Source organism: Camellia sinensis, chromosome 1, assembly GCF_055761805.1.
Source record: "Camellia sinensis isolate YWXY chromosome 1, ASM5576180v1, whole genome shotgun sequence".
Classification (NCBI taxonomy): Eukaryota; Viridiplantae; Streptophyta; class Magnoliopsida; order Ericales; family Theaceae; genus Camellia; species Camellia sinensis.
The window spans coordinates 57,274,945-57,289,562 of record NC_138961.1 but is presented as its reverse complement, the minus strand read 5'-3'; the positions used below and the strand labels follow the sequence as shown (position 1 = coordinate 57,289,562).

The following is a 14,618-nucleotide window of genomic DNA, read 5'->3' as shown; positions in this document are numbered from 1 at the left end:
AATGTTAAAGTCAAATTTTGTTTTTTTAATATATTACAGTGTTAAAATATTACAATTTAACAATTTTGTTACACTGTGAAAATATTGTTTTTTTCTGCAAAATATCAAAATAATAATATAAAAAAAAAAGTTGTCAAATTTTGACAACCCTATAATTTGTCATGAATTTTGAGATATGGTTGAGTGAAGATTTTGAAAGATCTTGCTATACATAATTTGTTTTTGACAATTATTGGAATTATTATTCTTATGTTTTTTCCTTGAGTGCTGCTCTTAAATCTCTGCCGACTTCTTTCTTTGTCATCTTATCACTCGTATGAAAATGCAAATATTATTTTTCTTCAATCCTATTATATATAAATTTTATCTAAAATTTTATTTCAAAACATTAATGTATAGTTTAGATTTATTATGTGCTTAGACCTCACAAACCAGTCATTGAATCTCAAGTACACTTATAAATTCTTAGTTATTTTTCCATTAACTTTTTTGGGTCTGTAGCTTTATTGTTTCTCTGCAAAGTAGGGTCATGTTAAAAAATACAAGATATATATGTATATGATATGCATGCTTTAATCCAAATTGATGTTGGTTACCAACTTTTGTGGTATGTGGTTGAGTTATATATTGTGAGAGTGAGGCTAGCAAATTAACAAAATTACATCACATTTAGATATTCCGTCATCTTCTAAAGTAGAGTTGGTTGGTATTAGTCATGACTTAATGTAACTATTATTAGTGGTTCAGGATCCGTTTGGGAAGGGTTTTTTTGGGCTTTTTTGGCTATTTTAGCCACAAAAGACAAAATAGGCTATTTTAGCCACAAAAAACAAAACATCACATCTAACCCATAATCATTACACTCTTCTCTCACAAAAAAAGTCAAAAAAGTAAAAAAGTCAAAAAGTCCTTCCCAAACCAAGCTTTTTAGCCCAGGCTAAAATAGCCAAAAAAGCCAAAAAGCCAAAAAGTCAACCCACTTCCCAAACGGCGGCTCAATTTTATTTTATTTTTTTATAGGTAATAAACAAAATTTCTAAAATTATATACCTTGTATGATATTTTCAACTGTAGTCAAAACGTTCATTAGTATTGTTCATAATTACAAATATATCACTACTACAACATTCTAAATGTACTTTATATATACAAATTATATTTATAAATTACTTTATTTTATTTTTTTAGATTCAAAGTAAAAATAATAAGAAAAGCATATAGTATGCACATTTTTAGAAGTGTGTATGGTAAATTTTCAATAAAATAGTACAAGTGGTGCTCCCATGTTTATATAAACTATACTTCCAACAAGTAACATATGAGCCTAACACAAGTAGAACCAAATTAAGAGAGAAAAAAATAATGAAGTCCCCTATGCTTCTTCTTCTTGCTATTTTCTTTGTTGTGCAAAGCTTCTCTTTAATGGCTTTTGCAGCTCTTCTGGTTTGCCTTTTCTTGTACCTCTTTAACATTATATGGTTAAAACCTCAAAGGCTCCGATGGAAGCTCCGAAAGCAAGGAATCAAAGGGCCTCAACCTTCTCTTCTCTATGGGAATGTCCCTCAGATGCAGAAAATTCAGACATCAATGGCAGTGAAGGCTTCAAACCACGGCGAATTCATCGCCCACGACTACACTTCCACCCTCTTCCCCTTTTTCGAACAATGGAGAAAAGAATACGGTAACTTGGCATTTTTTTGATTTTATCTCTCTTAATTTTTTTTTTTTCAGAGTCAAGCTTCTCTCTAATTACGAAACATTCTTTACTTTCTAGTTTGTTCAAGTCAAGTTTCTTTCTGGACATACAATTATGAAAGAAGTTGTGGGCCCAGAGTTTCGATCCCATATGCTTTATTATTTCACTTTCTAGATAGTTTATCTATTCAGAAAGTGAAAAGAAAACATTATGTGATATTTGGTTTAGTTTTTCCAAACCCACATATATATGTCAGCTAGTTCACCTTCAAAATCACATTCAAAATTTTATCTTTTTCTGATCCTAAAAAAAAGTTAAAATCATGTGAAATTTTTAAGTGTATTTTAATTTTTATTTTAGACCAAATTGGTTTTTTAGCTTTTTTTGAAAATATATCAAAAAGTTGATTATGAAAATTAAACTAAACAGATTGAACCTACACTTTTTAAAAAAACACCAAAAAATATTTTTAAATTGTTTTTGCACAAAAATAAAAAAGATGTGCTTGCTTGGAATTTTTTTTTTTTTTTTTTTTCGAAAGCATGAAAATGAAAAACCAAGTAGGAAAATACAACCAAAGAGGCTGGTCTAGTTAGAAAATGCTATTTTTTCACTGTACACAAAGCAAAAGTGTCATAATATATATATATATATATATTAGACAATTCAGTTAACTAAATAAATAATAATATAATTAAGTGCATGAATATAAATAAAATAGAGCAAATAAAGAAACAAAATTAGAGGAAATTAAACATTGGAATGTTCATTATTTTCCATATGCCATCCACTGTAATTATGTGCATGCCAATTTTGAATACATCCAACTTGTGATTTCGAAAGGAAGAAAGCAGACAAAAGGAGGAGGATAAATCTTGAAGTAGAAAACAAAAAAGAATTTCTCTTTGGAATGGTAAATTACAGTAAATTTTCTTAAATTATACTTTATTATAATTTGTTCTTTGAACTTTTCGAAAGGAAGAAAGCAGACAAAAGGATGAGGATAAATCTTGAAGTAGAAAACAAAAAACAGAATTTCTCTTTGGAATGGTAAATTACAGTAAATTTTCTTAAATTATACTTTATTTATAATTTGTTCTTTGAACTTCAAGACTTAAAATATTATCCCATTACACTTAACCTTTTATGTTAGGATTTAATTAAGAATTTACACAAAATCAGGTTATGTGTTTATTGATTTTTTAGAATAATAATACCCTTATCTAGTGATTTCATTTGTACTTTGCCACTAAAATAAAATAGGCAAAACGCAAATAAGATCACTAGATAAATGTATTATTATTTTAAAAATTAACAAGTGTGTCATACGTGACCTGATTTCGTTTAAATTTTTAACAAAATTCTAACATAAGGTATTAAATATAATAAAATAATATTTTGAAATGATTAACTGTTAAGTTTTGAAGTTTAAGAAAGTAAAGTGCAAACAAGTTAAATGAATAAGTGCAAAAAATCAACAAGTATATACTTCTATATTCTAAAACCATATGAAGGTGTGGCTTGAGTGAAACAATATTCTAAGAGCACTAAATAATCACTCCAAAACCATATAGTTGAACCAGTGTCTGAGGAGTACTAAATAAATTTTTGCACATTTATGATCTAGATTCAAGTTGAATTGATTTAGTAGATTAATTTATGGAGGCTAAACTATCAATTAATTCATTTTATTGCCAAATGATATTTATATGTATGTATGTGTACCCATTTATTAGATATATTTCGGCAATGTAATGGGACCAAGTTTTTTTTGGTGTCCAAATGTCCAAAATGGAGTGGGCTAAACCTGGTGCATGTACAGCAGCATTGAATGAACCTTTGTGTCTTAATTCAGATCAACCCTGCCAAGTCATTTCAAGTCAATGTTCAATTGTAGTACGAAAATTTTAAAAATAATTTTACATATATTAAAGAGATATATTTTTATAAAAACTGCAAATATAGTTTTAAAAAAAATCAAATTTTGATCATTAATTTGGTTAAACAATTGTTTATTGTGTTCAGTTAGCTTAATCCACTAACTGTAAAGCTACTCTTCTAATTATAAGCAATAAATTTGTGTTACTTTGACCCCTTTTTTTTTAGGGCATGTTTGATAACGTTTTTCTTTTTTGTTTATATTTACAAACAATTTAAAGACTATTATATGAACTTGTTTGATAACTTTTTGAGTTTATAAATAAGCTCCCTCAAATTAAAAATTAAGGCAAAAGTCATAAACTCAAAAAAGGTATTTCCATTGGTTTATAAATTGATATAAACACAAAAGAGAAGTGGAAGGAAATGCGAAAGAAAAGTAGAAGGAAGGAATTGGCGCAAGGTCAAGAGCTCTAACCCTAGGAGCTTCATTGTACAGCAAATGTGAAAAAGAAAATAAGTTTTTTTTTTTTTTTTTTTCAAACCAAACTTGTTTACAGTTTTTGTTTTTTTATTTTAAAATAAACAAAAAGTAGTTTAAATTATTTTTATAAACAAAAATAAAAAAAATATAAACGTTTCCAAACACTACCTTAATATTGTCTAAACATTTACAAATTAAATATTGGGTTAAATTTTTCTTAGATATAATATTGGGTCTGTAAGTAAGTGAATAAAATTTGAATTATGAATTTACAAAAAATATTACCTTGGCTCGGATTGGACTTTCAGTTAAGGCAACATTAGTTGGCATAGTTAAATATTCACCTAATTTTGAGACCGGATTGATAACAATAATGTTACGAAAAATATATATATAGAAACAAAGAAAGAAAAATTATTACTTTGTTCAAATTTATTTTGAATGCATATCTAAATTAAAAAATAAATTTTCTCTACATTATTCTTCAGACTCAGCATTCTTATTGAAACAAAACATTTACGGCAAGACAGTGTGGGAGGGAGTTAGTTGTGGAGACAATATCATGTCAAAGTCAACTATAGAGAGAGAGTTTTGAGAAACATGTTTTGAGATAAAAAGTACGAAAATTTGTTTGGTTTGATTTTTTTTCAAAAGATGTTTTGAAAAATTATTTTGAGAGAGAGTTTTGGAAAAAGTGATTGATTTGATGTGTATGAGAGAGAGATTTGTTTGGAAAAATTGTAAACCAAACAAGTTTTGAAAAAAAAATTTTGGAAAAATTTGTTTAATTTAATTACTTTTGAAAACTTAATTGTAGAAAATTTTTTCCGAAACACAAACCAAACAAGGCCTGTATCTAGCAGAGAGAGAGAGAGTGTGTGTGTAGTTTTGTGGGTTTCAATTGCTCCTATTATTGATCTCACTCTCCAGTCACAACAGACAACTTTATAGAGGAGTCTCTCAAAATGATTTGGACAATCACTATTATTTATTTATTTATTAAAAAAAAAGTGAAGTGGCATGTGAAGGTCCTTTTCAAAGGTTTTTTTTTTTTTTGTAACCTTAAAAAAAAAAACAATTAGGGCGGGGGGGGGGGTGTGGGTTCTTTTGTCTTTCCTTCAGTTTTTGGGACAAAAATATGTTCATCCATTTACTTCTTTGGTCTATTTTGGCAATACGATTGAAAATTAATTTTGTCTTTTAATTTTTTTGAGTCATATTATCTCTCTATTTTTTTATATATTTAAAAAAAATCAAAAAATATTAAAATATTAATTTTTAACCTACTTTTCAAAATAGGTATGTGTCACTCTTTCATACAAAATACAATTATCATAATGTGCAACTCCATCCACAGTTTGAGTGTTTGTTGTGTATATATATATACTAAAAAGTTAGGAATCAAAATTTTTTTTTTTTTTTTAATCGAATCAAACAGAGGAACTCATAATTTACCCAAAATTAATTTGTCTGATAGAGATTAAATTAATGAAATGTGTAGCCCATTAGTAAATTAAATTTCAACAATTATTTCTTATTTCTAAATAGATTCTGAATAAATAATTCTAGATCTACAATCTCACTCATTTTTTTTTATCAGCAAAAGAAAGAAATCTTTATTGATGAAATAAAGATATTACATCAATAAACAAAATAATTAGTACAAAGAGTATCATAGTAAAACAAACTCCCAACTAAGTTGACATGGAGATGAACACCCAATCACTTGCTCATATCTATCTATCTATATAATAATAGTAATAATAATTTGGGGAGTTAAATGAAGCATATCGTAAATAAAAGGATTAAGTCGTTACACTTATGAGATAGAAAGTACTTTTATCATCTTTTGAAATATATACAGAAGTATAACTAGGGTAAGTAGATAAGATAATTAGTCCTTCATTATATCAGCACACTTGTTTCCTTCTTGATAAAATTTGCTAGGCATCCTGATTATAGTTTTACTTTTTAGTTTATGTATGCATCACTTTAATCTTTTTCTAATGTGAGTTGTAACTCATCTATTCAATAGTCTCAAAATATTATGATAACATATATGTGATGTTGTCAATTAATAAAATCATGCAAAAGAAAAATTAAAATAAATAAATTAGACGAACGAGCAAGGGGTCCAGTAGGACTTTAACCCTTATATACTATTATTAAGTGAAAGTCTAAATTAGTTTAGTGAAACATTCTTCTCTTCATGTCACATGACAATATTACATATGTTAAAATAAAAAAATTATTATACACCGTATAAGATAGTTTTGAGTTTTGAACCTAAGACCTTGAGTTTTATTAAAAACATATTTATCACTTAAGTAACATATATATTATGACATTAAATTTTATTATTATTAGTTAATCTATATCTTTATACTATTATCAAGTGAATGTCAAAATTGGTTTAGTAAAACCTTCTTCTTCTCCTGCCATGTGGCAACTTTATATATTCTAAAATAAAAAAAATATTATACACGGCATAAGTAAGTTTTTAAGTTTTGAATTCAAGACCTTAAGTTTCATTAACAATGAATACTTATTACTTAAGTAATATATATATTATGATATTAAATTTTATATTATTTCCTTTTATTATTAGTGTGCGCTAGTATATATGTACACACAAATTGATCTCCTTCTTCCAAAAAAGATCTCTTGAGCTAATTATTATTGCCATTCAAAAAAAACAAATTTTTAGATGGATGGTTTTTTGCCACGTTATAATTGATTGTACATCCTCATGTCCTATCTATAATTGTACATCCTGATGTCCTATATAATTGTGCTTCAAATGTCCATTTATAAAGTTTTTAATTTGTTATTTTTACCCAATAAAAAAAATAAAAAACTATTAAGGTGTATTTGGTTTTAATTTTTTGAAAATTAAATTTTTTATTTTTTATATTTTTAGTAAATATTTTTAAAATTTTAAGAATTTTTTTTACTTTTTTAGATGTACGTTACTTAAATGTATCTAAATAACAAATTATTTGTGAATTTTTTTTTTTAAAATTAATAAATACACAAAAATATGAAAAATTTACTGAATTTATATATATATATATATATATATATTTAGTATTTAGTGAGTTTTTTAAAGATTTTTTTCACAAATATTATATTTTCTAAGTGTATTTATGTTATGTGTGTTTAAAAATTAAAAAAATTGTTTAAAATATTTTTAAAAATTCAGTAAAAACAAAAAAAAAGTACGAAAAATAAAAAAGTAAAATTTTCTAAAAAATAAATTCTGAAAATGAAAACAAACAAAGCAATTATTTATACCAGTAACACATAAAGTATATGAGTAAAAGAACACACTTTCTTGCATCAATTTAACTGAATTTTGATAAATATCTTTTTTACCTGTTGGAAACAACTGCAGTAGGCACTGGACTTGCATATGATACACACCAAAACAAAAATGTGTATTATAGAAGCACCCACATAATGAGGATGTGCATAATTTTATTTGGATTAGGATTCTTTTAAATTCAAAATTTGAATTTCACCATCATGTTGGAGCCTATGGGATCTATCATGAGTTTTATTTTGATAATCTGAATTATTTATTTTGTAGAACTTTCCTTGTATATCATTCATCAAAAAAATTAAGTATATCTGATAATTGTAACATTTTCATCTTATCGCTTTTGTTTCTGAAAAAATAAATGACAAGTATTTTTTTTAAGAAAAATAACTCGTAGCTCGAATGGCCCGAACTGCCCAAAACGATCGTTTTGGGCAGTGTTTTTTTTTTTCTTTTTCTTTTCTTTTTTCTTTCTTTCATTTTCATTCTTTCCTTTTCATTCTTTCGAATAGACAGAGAGGGAAGAGAAGAGGAAGGAAAGAGAGACAGAGAGAGAGAAAAGAGAGGAGAGAAGAGAAGAGGCGATCGACGGTGATGGTTGGTGATGGTGGCGGCGATCGATGGTGATGGTGGCGGCAATCGCAAATATGGATCTGAAAAAAAAAAAATTATTGATGATGATAATGTTGATCCGGATCTGCAGAGGAATTTTTTTTGTTGTTGTTGATGAAGATGATGATGATGTTGAAGATGTTGAAGATGAAGATGATGTTGAAGATGTTGAAGATGTTGAAGGTGATGGCCCGAACTGCATTTTTTTTTTCTCTGTTTTCTCTGCATTTGTTGGCTCATCTCCTTGTGTTGATGCCGAAACTCAGCTCCTTCTTCTTCTCTTCTTCTTCTTCAGTTCAGAAAAACGCGAAAAAAAAAAGGACACCAAAACGACATCGTTTTGGTGTCGAGCCATTCGAGCCATCAGACTTTCGAGCTATCAATCGGAGTTGTTTTTTTAAATAGACCCTCTATTTTTTTGGAAACAAATGCGATAAAATAAAAATGTTATGATTATCAAATCGATTTAATTTTTTTTAGGAATGATACAAAATAAACTGCTTGAATCATCAAACAAAACCCGTGATAGGCCTCATGAGTCCTAACATAACAGTAAAGTTTAGATTTTAAATTTGAGAGAATCCCATCCATTTATTTTTATACATTGTAGATTTTCATTATCTTTCTGTAAATTCAAATTCTATGAAATTTTCCATTCTAAAAGCGTTTTCCCCTCCATACTAAGGTCTCGTTTGGGAACACACTATTTTAATAAATTTTTAACTTTTTACGAAAAGATACGTAAAAAAGTAGAAAGAGTGATGATATGACAACTTATAGTGATTTTTTAGCTAAACGTATAGCTATTGAACGAGGCCCAACTTGTTGAATTAGTATTATGAGAATATTGTATAATTACGAGTTTAAAATTGAACAGTAATAAAGTTAGTTTGTTGTGAATGAGAATTGAGTTTTCGAGCATTAATGATATATATATATATATATATATATGTGCAGGTCCAATATACACATATTCTACAGGAAACAAACAACATTTGTACGTAAACCGTGCAGACCTAGTTAAGGAAATGAACCAATCTATTACCTTGGATCTTGGTAAGCCTTCATATGTGACCAAGAGACTCGCACCTATGCTTGGCAATGGCATTTTGAGGTCCAATGGCTTGATTTGGGCTCAACATAGGAAGATTGTTGCACCTGAATTTTTCATGGACAAGGTTAAGGTAAACTCCAAATACATTAAAAACACCCATAATTTTTTACACCGATTTATCATGTTTTAATTGGGATTTTGTCAAATGTGTGTCTCAAATCTCAATATTCATATATCATATTGATATTGTGCTAATGTATGTGGTAAAATTGATATGTTCACATTGAGGAATTAAGATCAAAGAGTTGAGCTGGTGTTAGTCAGTCAATAGTTAGCAAATATCCAATTTGATAATTTGATAGTCCCAATTATTAGTCGGCCAAATTTGGATAAATTTTATCCAGTCCAAATATTGACCCGATCCAATAGCACTCCAATATTTTTTGAGATTTTAAATTATATATCAAAATGAGACATTTTCTTAACTTCAAAATGAGATTTTTCTAAATTAAAAATTTTCTTGGTAAGCCTTGGGCGACGGTCCAAGTGACGTAATGGTTGAGTCATCTTTGATTCTATCTCATAACCTAACATTTGTAAAACCTTTCCATGCACTTAAATCTTACATTTGTGGGAAACAAGGAGTATAAAATCAAGGGATTCGGATTGTTTTCAAATTGGATTAGATTCAAATTGCATCAAATCAAGGTCAGATCCCGATACTTTGATAGGCCTAGCAACATAATAGATGGGATGTTCTCTTACTAGGCGTGTTACCACTAATGCAATGCAATGCAACTTTTTCTTCTTTCTACATATTATAGAAAAATAAGTCAACTTGATATCAAATAAATTATTGTCATATTCTTTGTGGAAAAAAAAAAAAAAAAAAAGAGGGGGCGGGGGGAGGGAGAAGGAGAAGAAGAAAGAAAGAAACATGAATGTGACAATTGAGTAATTGTGGCAGGGCATGGTGGGACTAATGCTAGAGTCTGCACAACCATTACTAACAAAATGGGAGGATTGCATTGATGCCCAAGGTGGATTGATGGCTGAGATAAAAGTGGATGAGGACTTGAGGAGTCTCTCAGGAGATGTGATCGCAAGGGCTTGTTTTGGAAGCTCTTATTTCAAAGGCAAAGAGATTTTCTCCAAGCTTAGGACTCTCCAAAAAGCCATTTCCATTCAAGGCTTGCTTTTTGGCATCCCCACCTTTGGGTATGTTGTCCTACACTTTTCAGTGATCACTTATATAATAATGTTATAGAGTGAGTTATAGGGTTAAGTACACAATTAGTCTTTAAAATATGTGTTTTGTATCGTTTTGATTATTGATGTTTAAAATGTGTCAAATTTGTTATCAATTAATTTTGTCGCTAACTGGTCTCTACTTCAAATTGTTTACAATTGATAACAGAAGTAAGTGCATCTTTATCAAACCATATTTTAGCAAAACAAGAAGAAAATATTCCCCAAAGTATGTGACTTGTTATTCCATTTTAGTATTTGATATTTTAGTCAAGTCAATTTAATTCTCAATTTATTCAGTGTCATAGGTGGAAACGCTCCTATTTTCATTATTAATTGTAAACAAAATGGAAGTGACAAAATCAATAGGTTAGGAACTAAATTTACACATTAAAAATATCAAGGATCAAAATAATACAAGACACATTTTGAAACATTTTTCATATTTAACCCATGATTTTATTTTCTTACCATATCTTGTTACCATCTCATGTATTGATGATATATTGATATAACAACTATATTTATATGTACAATACAATGTTGACACATAAAATAATAAACGAAATAAAGGAAATATAATGGTCGATAGATCACTTATTTGTGGCACACCACACATTGCTTTCCATGATGATAATAATCTCGTATATGAACATGACGCTATAGTTTGTCACATTGTCTCAATTATTTCAGTCTTTTCCTTGGCCATTGATATAATGGTATACCTAACAGCAACATCTACCACCAACCCTCATGAATGATACAGAATCTTGACCCCACATTAAGGTTCAATCTTCAATGATATTTTAACTCAAACTAGTAAGAGCATCTTGTCAAATTCATACTGTATAATTTGGTTAGATTTCTCAAAAATTTTACTCCAATGGGTAGCCAAATTCATCAGATTATGATTATATTAAATATGACATAAAATTTAACTCAAGTCAAATTTTTTTCATGATGTGCCCCATAAAATGCTCTATCTAATTTTATTTTATTTTTTCACTTTCTCCCCTGCACCATTGAGACCACTTCGTACCCCAAAAAAAAAAAAAAAAAAAAAAAAAAAAAAAAAAAAAAAAAAAACCGACACTGTAGTTAGTCAAAAATAACTTTGGCATTGCCATTTTAAAATGATCATTGGAGTTGCTCTAACTTCTCTTTCAACATAGACAAAGAGTCTTCTGTCTTAAAATTTTTATCCCCCTATTCCAATATACTTCCAACTATATAGTTGTGTTTTAAGACTCGTATTTCAATATTCTGACCATATTGTATGGTTGAAATTGCATTGAAAATAAGAATTTTGGAACAAAAAGATCCCTCAACCTTTTATAAATCAATGTTGAATCTTTGCAAAGGTTTTAATCGAATCGGGTCTTGCATACCTACCCACTTTTCATTTGATTTATTATTAGTAGTATTGACATACTAGTTTGTTACAAATTATACAATGACCAAATTAATGAGCATGTAAATCTTGCACTTTCTTTCCAGTAGACTAATACAATTTCACAGTAGCAGATTTTCACCCACGGGGCAACCAAAGCAGATAAGGTGTTTGGAGAGAGAAATAGAGTCCTTAATTTGGGAGGCAATAAAAGAAAGAGAACAAGATTCATCACCGACACCAACTGTGAAGGACCTAATGCAGCTGATATTAGAAGGTGCCATCAATGACCATTTTGTGGGCAGCGATTCATCGTCAAAGTCCTTCATTGTCGACAACTGCAAGAACATATATTTCGCAGGGCACGAGTCCACTGCTGTGGCCTTGTCGTGGTGCTTGATGCTGCTAGCGCTGCACCCCGACTGGCAAGCCCATGTTCGGGAGGAGACCGCTCAGGTTTGCCAAGGCGGGGTGCTGGATGCAGAGTCACTCTCCAAAATTAAGATGGTAATAACACATCCATAATGCCCATAACCTACATTTATTTAGGTAAAATTATTTTACTACTTTTGAAGTATCTTGGTGGCATAAATATGTAGTACTCTTGATTTCATCTATTCATTGCCTGTTGTTCTTATTGGTTCAAAAGTATTATATCAATACTTAGGAAATATTTGGAATGATCTAAATAAATATACATTTTGACTTTTTATAAAAAGATGTGTAGAAAAATAAAGAAGTGATATAATTCAAACAAGAACATAAATAAATGCAGTTATATAGATTATGCTAAACACCACCAATATAATGGTAACACCATCCTATATATGGTGTCTCTGACCAATAGGACAGACCAGATGAAGTGGGATGGGACCAATTTTCTCTCCAATTTAATCGATCAAGTGGTTCCTATCCTATCCAACTCCATTAATGGCCATTGCACCTATTATGTACTTGCTAAGTTGATCCTCCAGCTTTAAAGGTGTACTTCTGTTATTTAAGGAGTATTTTTAAATACATCCTTAATTTTTTATTTTTTCTCCGCTCACTTTTTCTTTAAGGTGTTATAATGTTTTAATAAGGTTTTTATTCAGTTGACTACATTATCCAGTTCACTTGAGAGAATCCAAATTTCTTGTTTTTATTGTAAGGTAGAGAGAAATTGAAGAGGTTTATTCTGTGAACTTGAACACATCTAAATACCATAGCTCTATTTATTTATAAAAACTATAGAGTAATTTTGGAGCACCAACATGATATATGCATAGGTGGTTCTCCAAACCAGGATTGATGGAGCCAGATTTATTTTCACCTAGCCGACCAAGATTAGTTGGATCGGCTTCATCTATTCTGTAACTACCGCTCTTATTGATATAAAACATAAATTTACCGTTGAATACAATGCAGGTGACTATGGTCATTCAAGAAGCGCTGCGTTTGTACCCACCAGCAGCGTTTGTATCAAGAGAAGCACTTGAAAAGACACAAATCGGACATATTACTGTCCCCAAAGGAGTATGCACATGGACTCTGATCCCAACGCTTCACCGTGATCCTGACATCTGGGGACAAGACGCCAATGAATTCAAACCAGAAAGATTCGCCAATGGCGTGTCGAGCGCTTGCAAAATCCCCCACGCTTATGTGCCATTCGGTTTAGGCCCTCGCCTCTGCTTGGGCCGCAATTTCGCCCTGGTTCAGCTTAAGGTGGTCTTGACTCTCATCATCTCAAAGTTCACCTTCTCTTTATCTCCCAAATATATTCACTCTCCTACTTATAGAATGATTGTGGAGCCTGGGCATGGGGTACATATTCTCGTTCAGAGATCTAAATTGGGTTGATTCTGATTTTGAATTTTTTTTTTTTTTTTTTTTTAACAAAGATTGGGAAGTTTTTAAATAGGTTGGAATGTGTACCTTGAACCTTGTTATTATTTTTATTAGTGTTATCTTTTTATTGTTAATCAATGAGTTTAAGTTGAATATAATTTCAACTGCCAAAGCTACTAGCGTGTTGTTTTTGAAGCCAACATGCAAACATTTCCAAGGACATGAAGTAGAAATCGGTTATGAATTTTGTGGTTCCGATTTTCATATCGACCCTCTCAACCAGGATTAATTACACTATAACATATTGATTCTCTCAATTGTAAAACTACACAAATTTACCCATCTAGAAGTGGTCTAAAGAGAGAGAGAGAGACACATTTTTGAGAAATGCTAGAGGCCAATAATTTTAGACTCTCAATGATATGATAAGGGAGTTGGGTCCTATATAATTAGGTGTATAGCGAATTAAAATTTGATATCTATCATACCATATCACTGTGGATCAAATTATGGAAACTATTTTTAGAGTCTCAAACATTTTTCTACATTTTTATAGTTTTTTTATTTTTATTTGTACATTTTTGTAGTTAAAAAAGTCAAAATGTACAAATTCATATATGTATAAATATAATTGGTTCGAGACGATCAGTGTTTAGGTAAAATTTTACACCGAACCAGTAATGTCAGTTCTATTATATTGACAACCAATACACATCGAACTTTTCACTAAACCGCACCAAACTGCATCAATTCAAACGGTTCGGCTCAGTGCGGTTTAATCGGTTTAGGGCCTTTCAAATTTGAGTTACTTCTTAATTTTGTAGTGTAGTAAATAATTTATATAAAAATTTTAAAGTAGAATTAGAAACAAAATATAATTTGAAAATCAGAGTCTTCGTATCAAAGCAAAACCAAAGTTTAAAACCATCATCTCATAAGGATAAATCATAAGTCTATCAAGTAGAGTTGAAACAAAAAAATTGAAAACGATATAAACATTTGCTATAGCTATATAAGTATAGTAATAGCAAAACTTGATTCAAGAACATATACGTGACAAACTAACAACTTATCACATTGCCAATATCTATTGTCAAACCTAGAATA

The 14,618-nt window shown here is 29.6% G+C and overlaps 1 protein-coding gene across 5 annotated transcripts; it reads left to right on the top strand.

The window, feature by feature from the left end:
• Positions 1-1,066: 1,066 nt before the first annotated feature.
• On the top strand, positions 1,067-13,645 carry LOC114269383 (cytochrome P450 714A1). 5 transcript variants are annotated; one of them, XM_082877918.1, is made up of 6 exons: positions 1,278-1,681; positions 7,890-8,172; positions 8,947-9,173; positions 10,011-10,261; positions 11,810-12,188; positions 13,089-13,645. In XM_082877918.1, exons 2-6 carry the CDS (start codon positions 7,998-8,000, stop codon positions 13,521-13,523), a joined length of 1,467 nt encoding a protein of 488 aa, XP_082734044.1. In that variant the 5' UTR covers positions 1,278-1,681; positions 7,890-7,997; the 3' UTR covers positions 13,524-13,645. The 5 variants fall into 5 exon arrangements, with proteins under 5 accessions (XP_028066498.1, XP_028066488.1, XP_028066493.1 ...); XM_028210697.2 differs by lacking the exon at positions 7,890-8,172 and having other exon boundaries at positions 1,067-1,681; positions 11,816-12,188; XM_028210687.2 differs by lacking the exon at positions 7,890-8,172 and having other exon boundaries at positions 1,098-1,681.
• The last annotated feature ends 973 nt before the right edge of the window (positions 13,646-14,618 follow it).

Coding starts and splice junctions, on each gene's coding strand:
- LOC114269383 (XM_028210687.2), top strand. CDS start 1,363: ATGAAGTCCCCTATGCTTCTTCTTCTTGCTATTTTCTTTGTTGTGCAA. Junction 10,262..11,809: donor TTTGGCATCCCCACCTTTGG/GTATGTTGTCCT, acceptor ACAATTTCACAG/TAGCAGATTTTCACCCACGG. Junction 12,189..13,088: donor CACTCTCCAAAATTAAGATG/GTAATAACACAT, acceptor AATACAATGCAG/GTGACTATGGTCATTCAAGA.